We start from the raw sequence: 13,352 nt of genomic DNA on the forward strand, positions 1-13,352 counted from the left end.
AGTCCAGGCTGGGCGATGTGAACAGCCATGTTTTTAATTCGCGGCGGAAGGTGCGAAGGTCAGGAGCCAACCGAAGCCCCAGCGGGAGTTGATTCCAAAGAGTGGGCGCGCCCACAGAGAAAGCTCTACCCCTGGGGGCCGCCAGCCGACATTGTCTAGCCAACGGCACCCGGAGAAGGCCCTCCCTGTGAGAACGCACCGGGCGATGGGATATCGTTGCTGGTTGTAAGTGGTCCGCCAAATATCCTGGTCCTAAGCCATGTAGGGCTTTATAGGTCATCACCAGCACCTTGAACCTCACCCGGAGGGCAACCGGTAACCAATGCAAGTCGCGCAGGAGAGGTGTAACATGGGAGTATCGGGACCCTCCCATCACAACCCGCGCGGCCACATTCTGCACCAGCTGAAGCCTCCAAATGGTCCTCAAGGGCAGCCCCAGGTAGAGAGCATTACAGTGCTTTGTGCATGCATGCAGAAAGACCAGATGGCTGGCGCACACATACGGGAGCGCCTGAAACCGGAAGCTCAACTTCCTAGCGCACGCGTGCACGCCAGGGAGCTTTGCTCTTCCGGTTTCCTACCCTCCCACACATTCGAAGACCAGCTGGCTGGTGTGCATTTGCACACCGGAATCCAGAAGTGCAACGGGCGACAGCTGCCATGCCCGGAGAGATGGTTCAGCATGTCACTTCCGGCACGCGTGCCATAGGTTCACCATCACGGTTACAGAGTGTCGTGAGAATTTTAAAACCGTGTCGAGATTTACCCGGTGATGGACCCCTTGTCCTAAACGACAAGGCTGAATTGGAAACAAACCTCACATTTTATATCTCACGGTGGCAGATACAGCTTTTGAATTCCGAGTCCCATCTTAATCTTCAAAGCGATTCCCTGCAGGAAAATCCATCTCTTGTCTTAAGGTTGACACGCCTGAGGGAAATCTCCCGCCGTCTTCCCTCTGATGCTGCATTCTCTGCTTCAAATAAGGCCTTTCTTCTTTTTTTCTTCTTCTTAGAACACGTCCATTTTTGTACAACGGAGTCTTGGCCTCTAACAAAAAAAAAATTCCCTTTTTTTTCTCTCCCTTTGAAGGAGAAATCTATTCTTGTGGCAGAAACAGGGTTTTTGTTTTTAAGCAGTGCCTGTTCATGTAGTTTTTAAATATTCGTATTTAAAACACGAAGCAAGACCAAAAAAGGTAGATTATTTATTTATTTATTACAATTCTATGCCGCCCTTCTCCCTTACAAGGTGACGAACCTCGTCGGTATGATGCAGAATGATTTTGAAGACTATTCTTCCTTACGTCTGAAGGGTTGTAAATCCTAGATAAGAAGACCTAATTTGTTTCATCTATTTATTGATATCTTGGTTTTTTTGTTTTGTTTTTTTAATTAAAAAAAACCCCTGAAGTTGGCAAACATATCTAATACTCCAAACTCTTTTTCTTTTCTTCACAACAACCAATCCTGTAAGGAGGGGCTGAAAGAGAAGGACTGGCCCAAACTTACCCAGCTGGCTAAAATGCCTGAGGTGGGACTAGAACTCACCATCTGGTGATTGGCCCAAAGTCACCCAGCTGGCTATAATGTCTAAAGTGGGACTAGAACTCACCATCTCCTGGTGATTGGCCCAAAGTCACCCAGCTGGCTATAATGCCTAAGGTGGGACTAGAACTCACCATCTCCTGGTGATTGGCCCAAAATCACCCAGCTGGTTATAATGCCTAAGATGGGACTAGAACTCACCGTCTCCTGGTGATTGGCCCAAAATCACACAGCTGGCTATAATATCTAAAGTGGGACTAGAACTCACTGTCTCCTGGTGATTGGCCCAAAATCACACAGCTGGCTATAATGCCTAATGTGGGACTAGAACTCACCGTCTCCTGGTGAATGGCCCAAAGTCACCCAGCTGGCTATAATGTCTAAAGTGGGACTAGAACTCACTGTCTCCTGGTGAATGGCCCAAAGTCACCCAGCTGGCTATAATGTCTAAAGTGGGACTAGAACTCACCATCTCCTGGTGATTGGCCCAAAGTCACCCAGCTGGCTATAATGCCTAAGGTGGGACTAGAACTCACTGTCTCCTGGTGATTGGCCCAAAATCACACAGCTGGCTATAATGCCTAAGGTGGGACTAGAACTCTCCATCTCCTTGTGATTGGCCCAAAATCACACAGCTGGCTATAATATCTAAAGTGGGACTAGAACTCATTGTCTCCTGGTGAATGGCCCAAAGTCACCCAGCTGGCTATAATGCCTAAGATGGGACTAGAACTCTCCATCTCCTTGTGATTGGCCCAAAGTCACACAGCTGGCTATAATATCTAAAGTGGTACTAGAACTCACTGTCTCCTAGCTTCTAACCTCTGGTGCCTTAACCATTAGTCCTCAACTTACAACAATTTGTTTAGTGACCATTAAAATTTACAGCACCGAAAAAAAATGACTTCTGGCCATTTTTCACTCTTACGACTGTTGCAACATCCTCATCATCACGTGATCAAAATTCAGGAGCTTGTTGATTGACATATATTTACGACGGTCTGCACTGCCCCGTCACCTTTTGCGACCTTCTGAGAAGCCAAGTCATTGCGAAGCTGGATTCACTCAACAGCCTTGTTGCCAACTTAACAACTGCAGTGATTCACTTAACATGTGGATCGTGGTACATTAACATTTACTATGGCAGTAAAAAGGAGCAAAATTCAGTTCACCAATATCTCCCTTAGCAACTGCAACTTTGGGCTCAATTGTGGTTGTAAGTCGAGGACTTTTGTGTTCTCTCAATTCGAATTCTTAATTTTTTTTTTTTTTTGGTATTGTTGTCTCTGGTGGGAAGTATCTCTTCAACATCTTAGATAAAGAAGAGATATTTCATTTAGCTGCTCCCCATTTCTTTCGCTCCCTCCCCACCCAAATATTGTGAGAAGCTGTGCAAAGCAGCCTCATTTTCCTGCCGGTTAAATCGAGCAGGCCTGCCGATTGCTCATCTTAAGTGTCTCATTAAATTTTAAATTAGATTATCTTTTTATCTAATTAAAAAGATCCATTTGAAGACAGCGGGTCAACCTTGAACCAGATTATCCAGCAGGAGAGATGGATTAGCCGAGTCGTTAATTTTAAGGCATGCGTATGTGGATGGATGGATGGATGGACGGACGGACGATTTCATTGAGGGCTGCACCTGGGTTGTATTTGACCGCCGTGTGTGTGTGCGTGCGTGTGTGTGTGTGTGTGTGTGTGGCCAGCTTGACATCACTCGTGTGTGTGGTGGCCTGAGCGCTCTGCCAGCAAAAACGGTCTCCCGAGCTCCGTTTTAGGCTGCGACAGCCTCCTGCCGCCCTCTGCCCTCTGCCACATGCGCCCCCCCCCGAGCTCTGTTTTCACTGGCAGAGGACAGCAGTAGGCCGTTGCAGCCAAAAATGGAGCCTGGGAGCCCATTTTCGCTGGCAGAGGCACCAGGGGCCGGTCCTTTGCTGTTTGTAGGACAGCCCCGCAGGCCAGATCTAAGCACCCCGTGAGCCGGCTCCGGCTCCCAGGATACCCCTCTTGTGCATGTTTCCAAAAGGGAGGGAGGAGAGGGAGAGAGAGAAAGAGAGAGAGATGATACATAGAGCGAGAGATGAGAGATAAATAGGTAATAGATTGATAGAGACAGAGATGAGAGACATAGGCAGTGAAGAGATAAGAGAGGTGCAGAGGTGGTATTCAGCCGGTTCGGACTGGTTTCGGCGAACAGGTAGCGGAATTCGCGGGTGGGCCCTGGCTCTATGCCATCCTATTTAGGGATGTTTTTGAGGCAGGGCGCATGTGCGGAACTGGTGGTAACAAAAAGTGAAACCCACCTCTGAAAGGTGGATGGATGGATGGATGGATGGATGGATGGATGGATGGATGGATGGATGGAAAGAAATATGGCTTCTCCTTACAGTTCCAGAGAACGTTAGTAAACAAGACATTGATTTCCACTCGTAGCACCTGGAATCAGATAACGGCATTTCCTGATCAGACTCCGGGAAAAGCCCCCCCCTTCAGCTGGAAAACCCCAAGACTTCTTGCTGGAATAGATTCATTCATTGCAACAGAATCGGGCAGGAATGTCTTTTCTTCCTCCCTCCCTTTCCCTCCTGCAACGAGGAGGCATGAGGTCAGTTACGTGCCGGGACCGTTTGCAAGACGCAACCGTCGCCCCCACAGCTGTGTGCGATGTTAACATCGGAAACGTTTCCTCTCTTGAGTTGCGTTTTGGTCATTGGATGCTTCTAGCACTTCTTGCAAATTCTGACGGCGTAAAAACTATTGGTAGGCTTTTTGCTTGATCCATGCAGGACGTCCTCAATTTACAACCATCCGTTTTTAATGAGCAAAGTTACAACGGCGCCGGGAAAAAAGGACTTACGACCGTTTTTTCGCACTTACGGCCGTTGCAGCATTCCCCAGGGTCACGTGATCAAAATTAAGGCAATGTCGAAGTACAAATTATAAAAACAGAACATCTATGCTGATACGGAAAGCTGTAAAACGACTCTACATTGTTATGTTTGGCTTGTTTTCTCTTGGTTATTTTTGTTTTTGTTTTTAAAGGTGAAAAATGTTTAATAAAAACTATTTAAAAAAATAAATAAAATTAAGATGCTTAGCAACTCATATTTATGACAGTTACAGTGTCTCGGAGTTGCAACTGTCTGACGAGCAAACTCAAGGGGGAAGCCAGATTCACTTAACAACGGTGTTACTAACTGAACAACTGCAGTGATTCACTTAACAACGATGGCAAGAAAGGTTCTAAAATGAGGCAAAACTCACCTAACTTGCATAGCAATGGAAATTTTAGGCTCAGTTGCGGTCGTAACTCAAGGACTGCCTACATTGTCGTTATGATTTATCTTTATATTGTGCTTAACTTTGATTATTATGGGGGGGTTGTTTTGATTTCTTTATTGTGGATGCCTTACCAATTAAAGATTTTTTATTTATTGGATTAGGTGCTTTGTGATCTCTACTGATCTAGCAATGCATACAATAAGTATCGCAAAGAACTGTAATATTTATTTTTTGGGGCTTTTGTTAGGAAAAAATCCCTTTAGCTCAAGACACTTTGAGAATTTTATACTCCATTTTTTTCTTGCTCATAAAGGGGACGTAGATTTTGACTATACATCCAACACAGGGGTGAAATGCTCCCGGTTCGGACCAGATCACTTGATCCGGTAGCGATGGCAGCAGGTGGTTCGGAGAACCGGTAGCAAAAATCCCTGCCCCCCCCCTCCATGCCCAGGTGAGACGTGCGATCATCAGAGGCTGTTTTTTTTACTTTTAAAAGTATTTTTTCTACAACCTCTTGGTTGGTTCTGTGGGTGTGGCTTGGTGGGCGTGGCAGGGGAAGAATCCCCAAGAAATCCCCATTCCCTCCCCACTCCAGAGGAAGGATACTGCAAAATCCCCATTCCCACCCCACTCCAGGGGAAGGATTCTGCAAAATCCCCATTCCCACCCCACTCTGCGGCCAGCCAGAGTTGGTATTTGCCGGTTCTCTGAGCTACTCAAAATTTCTGCTGCCGGTTCTCCAGAACTTGTCAGAACCTGCTGGATTTCACCCCCCCAGTCATAAGTCATTTTTTTCAGAGACATTGTAACTTTGAACAGTCACTAAATGGACTGTCGTAAGTCGAGGACTTCCCGTATCGGCATAAAGTTCCTATTTTTAATGTAACATCTTTGCCTTCGTTCTCCACCTATAATCATGGGTTGGTTTGTTTTTTTTGTTTTTAGTGAGTAGATTGTTGGAGTGAAAATAATTTTGGCACCTGATGACAGAAATTGGGAAATAGTTTAGCTACTTATGTAAAGATTGGGAAACAGCCGCCTCTAGGCGATGAATTTTGGAGAATAAATGTTACCAAATAAGAACATGTGTTTATACTCCGATGAAGAGCTCTGGGTTCTCTCGGTTATCCACTTGGACAACTATTAAGAAATATTCTTATGAATGCATAGTAATACTATTTATTAATATGAAATTAATATTATTTAACCGAAGAAAAACATTCATTTGCAAAGGTGGTGTGCATCGGACAAAATACATTGCTTAATGCAAGCACGGATCGCTAACCAAAGATTGTGTTTTTGTTTTTCAGGCCAATATGGGTATATGCTTCCTTGTTATCCTATTCAGCAGCTGCTTAACATATCTTGGTGTTGCCAATATAACTTCAGGTGAGTTACCTGTCAGTTTTTCAGGAGACTGGCTCAATGCAGACATGACAAAATCTCTTTAGACATATATGTCTATTCTTGACCGTTGATACGCTTTTATTTAATGCCAGTATCTCTGCCTTTCTACTGCTGGTAGTCCTCCACATACAACCTCAACTGAGCCCAAAATGTAGGTTGTTGAGCGAGAAATTTCTTAAGTGAGTTTGCTCCATTTGACGACTTCTTTCTCGCTGCGTTTGTTAAGTGAATCCAGGGGTGAAATGTTCCCGGTTTGGACTGGATCGCCCGAACCGGTAGGGATGGAAGCGGGTGGTTCGAAGAACCGGTAGCAAAAATCCCTGCCCCCCCCCCCCCATTGCCCAGCTGAGCCTCACAATCATCAGAGGCTTTTTTAAATTATTTTTAAAAGCATTTTTTCTACAACCTCTTTGGCCAAAAAAATGCTTTTAAAAGTTAAAAAAAAAAAAAGCCTTTGATGATCCGCGCGGCTGGGATCTTCAGAGGTTTTTAAAAGCATTTTTTTCTACAACCTCTTCGGCCGAAGAGGTTATAGAAAACCGATCAGGCAAGTCAGCTGGGATCGTCGGAGGCTTTAAAAAAAGAAAAAGCTTCTGCCGATCAGGCAAGTCAGCTGGGATCGTCAGAGGTTTTTTTTAAAAAAAAGAAAGCCTCTGCCGATCAGGCAAGTCAGCTGGGATCGTCAGAGGCTTTTAAAAGCATTTTTTTACAACCTCTTCAGCCGAAGAGGTTGTAGAAAAAATGGTTTTAAAAGTCTAAAAAAAAAAAAAAAAGTTGGCTACGCCCACTCAGTCATATTATACCCCCCTCCCCCCACGCCACGCCCACAGAACCGGTAGTAACAAATTTTACATATCACCACTGAGTGAACCCCTGCGGTTCTTAAATTAGTAACACGGTTGTTAAGTGAACCTGGCTTCCCCGTGGACTTCGCTGGTCAGAAGGTCGCCAAAGGGCATGACGCCACCGATCTCCCGGGGACACTGCAACCGTCATAAATGCGAGTCAGTTGTTGTCGAGCATCCGAATGTAAATCGTGTGACCGCGGGGGATGCCGCAACGGCCGTCAGTGTATGAAAAATGCCGTTCAGTGCCGTTGTAACTTTGGACAGTCGCTAAACGAACTGCTGTAAGTCGAGGACTCTCTGTCTGTCCTGATGTCTGCACCTTTAAAACAGTACGCGAAGTGCCAGATGGTTTTTTTAAAAAGTTGTGCTTGTCCTGTATATTCTGCTTTTCAACTTTAGCCGTTTTAAGATGTGTGGACTTCAACTCCCAGAATTCCCCAGCCAGCTGTGTTCTATCCCAGAGGTGTCAAACTTGATTTCGTTGAGGGCCACATCAGGGTTGGGTTTGATCTCGGGGGGTGGGGCGGCAGATGGGCGTGACTGGGGGGGCGTGGCTAGCTCGAGGTCACTCGTGCCAGGGGCGCCCGGCTGCACTTACCCTCCTCATCACGGCTCCTGTGCTCGCTCTCCTGGTCCAGGTTGCTCATGGTGTGTGCGGGGAGGGCAAAGTGTGTGGGTCAGAGGGAGACCCACTCTCTCTCCACGCAAGGAGACCCAGCTTTGTAACCAAAGCAACCTCAGTGATAGGATGGGAGACCACCAGGAGAGGTCAGGAGGAGGAAGAAACAAGAGAATGGCGAAAGGGCAGCAGGGCTGCTGGTGGCCAAGGCAGGACTTCTCTCAGACCCTCCCTCCCTCTCATTATAATCTTCCTTCCTTCCTTCCTTCCTTCCTTCCTTCCTTCCTTCCTTCCTTCCTTCCTTCCTTCCTTCCTTCCTCCCTCCCTCCCTCCCTCCCTCCCTCCCTTCTCTTCCCTTTTCCCTTTTCTTCTTTTTCTTAAAACCCATCTTTTCCAGCAAGCCGGGCTGGCTTAAGAAGAAATTTTTAAATTCTTTTAATCAGTTTGTGATTTCTTATCTTTTGGGCCAAATTTATATATATTTTTAACTGTTTTTAATATTTGTATTCTATGTTCTTATCTTGGCTGTCCACCGCCCTGAGTCCTCAGGGAGAAGGGCGGTATATAAATTGGAAATTAAATTAAATTAAATTAAATTCTTTCCCCCTTCATTTTCCTTTCTTTCTTCTTCCTTCCCCTCTTTCCTTCTTTTTCCTTCCTTGCTCTCTTCCCATCTTCCCTTCCTTTTCTTTGTCTTTCCTCTTTCCTTTGCTCCTTTCCCATCCCTTCTCGAATGCAAAAGGGGAAACATTTCTCAATGCCTCCTTGCCTTGCGATCAAATGCCACTTCAGCTAGTGGCTTGTTTTGCTAGCGTGCTGCCAGCAAAAACGGTTCTCGGTACGGCCGCGTGCGGCTCTCCCGAGCTCCGTTTTTGGCTTCCACAGCCTCCTCCAGCACTCTTGACAGCCACAACGGAGCTCGGGAGGGCACATGTGCCCCCCTCCCCAAGCTCCGTTTTCAGCTGCCACAGCCTCCTCCAGCACGCTGCTGTTGTGACTCCGACCCCCGAGCCCGTCTTATCGGAAGGAGAAGACTCCGAAGATGAAGGAGGGGAGTTGGCCAGGCCTCCCTCTCCAGGACCCTCCTCTCTGGCAATGCCTCAGGTGTCTCCCGAGGGAGAAGAGATTGGCCAGGAGCCAGGTATCTCCGAACAGTCGCAGTCAGACAGTGATGGAGATAAGTCTTGGCTGGATCCACGCCAGCGTCAGAGGAACAAGCGCACGCAGTAGAAAAGGAGGCGTGCCAGAGATTAAGCTGAGTGACTGGACCACACCCCACAGGGGATAAAAGGGGGTGTGGTGGCCATTCAGGCTCTGTGACGGACAAAACTAAACAACTAGCGAGTTGCATTGTATCTCTGAAACTACGTTATCTTCCTGCCTCGGATTTAATACGGACTGGACTTGACAATTCTTTGTGTATTGTTTTGGTTTATCTGACGGAGGAGGAACACCTCCCTCTGTGAGTAAAGTTCTTGGCAAGCAGCTACTGGGTTGCTGCCAATTCTGTTATCGAAGGAATTTGTTGTCTGCAAGTTTTATTTAACCCCTGGCTGACTGTTTGTGTGCGTGTGTGAGATGGGGACAGAACAGCTGCCAGCCGCCACCAGGTTGTAGATCAGCACCTGGTGGGCCCAGCCGAGGCGTCATGGGCCAGTCCTTCACAGTTTCCAGGGTGGCCACATCTAAGCACCCCGCGGTCCGGATCCAGCCTGCAGGCCTTGAGTTTATTTATTTTATTTATTTTATTTCTTAGATTTCTATGCCGCCCTTCTCCTGTAGGACTCGGGGCGGCTCACAGAATAAAAGACATATAACAATAAATAGAACTAAAAACATCCAAATGTAAAAACCCCCAACAACTAAAATCTCATAACAGATCAGGGAATTTGCTGAAAAAGCCATGTCTTCAGTTCGGCACGGAAAGCGCGGAGGTCGGGGGCCGTCCGAAGCCCCCGACCTCCTTTGACACCCTTGTTCTATCTAAAGACAAATTCCATGGCTTACTATTTTGGCCTAGTGCAGGGGTCAGCAACCTGCGGCTCTGGAGCCGCATGTGGCTCTTTCACCCCTCTGCTGCGGCTCCTTGTCACTCAAAATATGCATCACAACCGCCAATGTGTGACACCCAACAGCACGCGATTTATTGAGCTTTTCAACCCCGGGTAGGCCAACCATGGATAAATCCAAGAAAAGAAAAGTTTCAGAAGAAAACAATGTTTAATTCAACTACATATGCTAGTTTTTTGGCCGCTCAAGAAATAGTCAGGCACGGGAAGGGTTTTGTGGCTCCCGGTGTTTTCTTTTCTGTGGGAAACAGGTCCAAAAGGCTCTTTGAGTGTTTAAGGTTGCAGAGCCCTGGCCTAGTGACTGTTGATTTCCTGATAATACATTTACTTCAGTTCCTTAAAAGAAATCTTTATGCGCTGCAGGAGAGAATAAGATTCTCTTCGGAAAAGCAGCATAGCTTGAAAATATCTTTTTTTGTTTGTTTGTTCCGTTCTTCCTAGTGCATCCGTCGACGGAGAGTCCCTTGCCCACCACCAGTTTAGCGAAAACTGCCACCACGCAGGCGACTAGTGCAAAGCCCACCACTTCGATGAAGAGGCCAACCACGTCACCGGGCGTGGCACCGACCGTGGCACAAAGCCACCCACCTCCGAAAGTGCCGGAAGTCACAACCACCAACGCCACTGTCACGGTGCCCAGCGTGGGCGTGGCCACGACTTCACACAAGACTCTGCAGCCCACATCTGGGCCCACCGCCCTTCCACCGAATGCCACAGAATCTCCTCCCAATGTCACCGCGACGGATAAAACGTTGACGACGGTGGAGGCCAACTTCACAAGTGCACTAGCGACTTCGCAAGCCTTCAACACCGCAAGTATGGAATCACTTATTTACTAAGTTTATTATATTTAATATCTATCTCTATCTTATCTATCTGTTTGTCTGTCTATCTTTATATGGCTGTCTATCTGTCAGTCTTACTATCTCTCTCTCTCTCTCTCTCTCCATCTATATCTGTCTGTTTGTCTGTCTGTCTCTATCTATCTATCTCTATCTATCTACCTATCTACCTACCTATCTATCTATCTATCTATCTATCTATCTATCTATCTATCTCTATCTCTGTATCCATCTATGTCTGTCTATCTCTCTGTCTGTCTATCTCTATCTCCCCCCATCTATGTCTGTCTATTTGTCTGTCTGTCTGTCTCTGTCTCTGTCTCTATCTACCTATCTATATTTCATCTATCTCTATCCATCTATGTCTGTCTATTTGTCTGTTGGTCTGTCTATCTAGCTATCTAGCTATCTAGCTATCATCTATCTTATCTAGCTATCATCTATCTCTATCCATCTCTATCTGTCTATTTGTCTGTCGGTCTGTCTACCTACCTACCCACCCACCCACTTATCCATCCATCCATCCATCCATCCATCTACCTATCTATCTCTATCTCTCTATCCGTCTATGTCTGTCTATCTCTCTATCTGTCTCTCTCTCTCTCTCCCTAACTATGTCTGTCTATTTGTCTGTCTCTATCTATGTATCATCTATCTATCATCTACCTACCTACCTACCTACCTACCTACCTACCTACCTACCTATCTAAGGCGGGACTAGAACTCACCGTCTCCCGGTGATTGGCCCAAAGTCACCCAGTGGGCTTTTCTGCCTAAGGCGGGACTAGAACTCACTGTCTCCCAGTGATTGGCCCAAAGTCACCCAGTGAGCTTTTCTGCCTAAGGCGGGACTAGAACTCACTGTCTCCCAGTGATTGGCCCAAAGTCACCCAGTGGGCTTTTGCGCCTAAGGCAGGACTAGAACTCAGAGTCACAGTGTTAAAGTCATGGAAAGAACTGCAACATTCATCAATGAAAGAAAGTGCTGCATCAACAAGGGAGTATCTGAAGACAGTTTATAGAGAGCTGTAAAAGACTGGAGAAATGATGTTGAATTTTGGAGATCATTTATAAATGCTCTATTTGTGTGCTTTCTATTTATAGCTGAGATCACAGGACATACCGGTAAGCACATTTTGCTATTTTTTAAAAAAAATTCCCTTACTGTTTGATTGAGAAATTCTTGTCCTTTTAAAACTTTGTCCTTCTAAAACCAATATTATATCTTTTGATCTTGGGGGCATTTTGATTGCCACAAGCAAGGCCAGGGCAAACTCCCAGGAATGGCTACAGAAGGAGGGGGGGGGGAATGAGATTTCATAACGTCTATAAAGTTTCTTTTGTAATCATAAATGTTTGCTAGAAATCACAGAAAGGCCTGTACATTTAGTCCTCGACTTACAACAGTTCACTTAGTGATCGTCCAAAGTTACGACGGCACTGAAAAAAAGTGAATCATGACTGTTTCCCCCACTTATGACCATTGCAGCATCCTCCATGGTCACATGATAAAAATTCAAATAGTTGGCAACTGACTCATACTTATGACGGTTGCAGTGTCCTGGGGTTACGTGATTCCCCTTTGGCGACTATCTGACAAGCAAAGTCAAGGGGGAAACCGGGTTCACTTAACTGTCTTACTAAATTAAGAAGTTGTTAAGTTTCAGTTAACAACGGTGGCAAGAAAGGTCGTAAAATAGGGCAAAAACTCACTTAACAAACATCTCGCTGAGCAACGCAATTTTGGGCCTCCGTTGTCATAAGTTGAGGACTCTCCGTACCGATTTTTTTAATTGGAATTCCAACAGGAATTCTATTGTCACGTCCTTAATTTGATATGTTAAATTTCCTTCGTTCTTCCAGTTTCAAGTAATAAGCCCAGGAGATACAGTAGTGGGCAAAATTGTGGAAACCTTTTGGGAAAAGTGTATTTTTGAGGTTTGATGGCTAATAACACCACTTTTTTTTTTTTTTTTTTTTTTTTGGAGTTTCAAGATAATCCTATTCCACTGCTGGAATGAATGGCCTGGGAATAGCCCAGTGAAAAATCTATGGAGCCAACTAAAGAAACTTGTTAGTCAGAAGCGACCCAGCAATAAAACCCAGTTAATAGAAGCCATCATTCAATCTTGGTTTCACATTATAACAGCTGCAGAACTAAAAGACTTGGTTCACTCCATGGGAAGACGTTGTAAGGCTGTCATTCATGCTAAAGGTTACCCAACGAAGTATTAACGGACAGGGTGATCATTTTTGTATATCTCATTTTTTTCTAGGGTGATCATTTTTGTATATCTTGTTTTTTCTATGTGTTTCAACCGTCTTCTGCCACCAATAGCCTCCCACCGACCAGTCCGTTCCCACAGAGAGGGTCTCCTCCGGGTGCCATCGGCCAAGTTATGTCGGCTGGCGACACCCAGGGGGAGGGCCTTCTCTGTGGGAGCCCCAGCCCTGTGGAATGAACTGCCCCCGGAAATACGTAAGATCTCCGACCTCCGGGTGTTTTGCTGCGCACTGAAGACCCTGTTGTTCCGCCAGGCAGGGCTATCAACATAATAATTTTAAATTGAGGTATTTTAATTTTGGGGTTTTAAATCGGCCAAATCTATTTAATTATTTTAATTTTTAATCATTGTTGTGTTCTGTGTTTTTAAATTGGCTGTACACCGCCCTGAGTCCTTTGGGAGAAGGGCGGTATAGAAATAAAATTATTATTATTATTATTATTATTATTA

General features: G+C 45.7%; 1 protein-coding gene across 4 annotated transcripts in view; it reads left to right on the plus strand.

The window, feature by feature from the left end:
* Positions 1-13,352, plus strand: part of PTPRA (protein tyrosine phosphatase receptor type A) — a 138,220-nt gene that overhangs the window by 77,736 nt on the left and 47,132 nt on the right. For 2 of the 4 annotated variants that reach the window (XM_070949061.1, XM_070949062.1), the window contains exons 3-5: positions 6,143-6,221; positions 10,217-10,591; positions 11,722-11,742. In XM_070949061.1, coding sequence (XP_070805162.1) covers positions 6,149-6,221; positions 10,217-10,591; positions 11,722-11,742 — 469 coding nt within the window. In that variant the 5' untranslated portion in view covers positions 6,143-6,148. The remainder of the gene's footprint in view (positions 1-6,142; positions 6,222-10,216; positions 10,592-11,721; positions 11,743-13,352) is intronic. The other 2 variants (XM_070949064.1, XM_070949065.1) reach the window with 1 other exon arrangement.

The sequence above is a fragment of the Pituophis catenifer genome, unplaced genomic scaffold (genome assembly GCF_029215685.1).
Source record: "Pituophis catenifer annectens isolate HBS135680 unplaced genomic scaffold, rPitCat1.0.hap2 SCAF_8, whole genome shotgun sequence".
NCBI classification, from domain to species: domain Eukaryota; kingdom Metazoa; phylum Chordata; class Lepidosauria; order Squamata; family Colubridae; genus Pituophis; species Pituophis catenifer.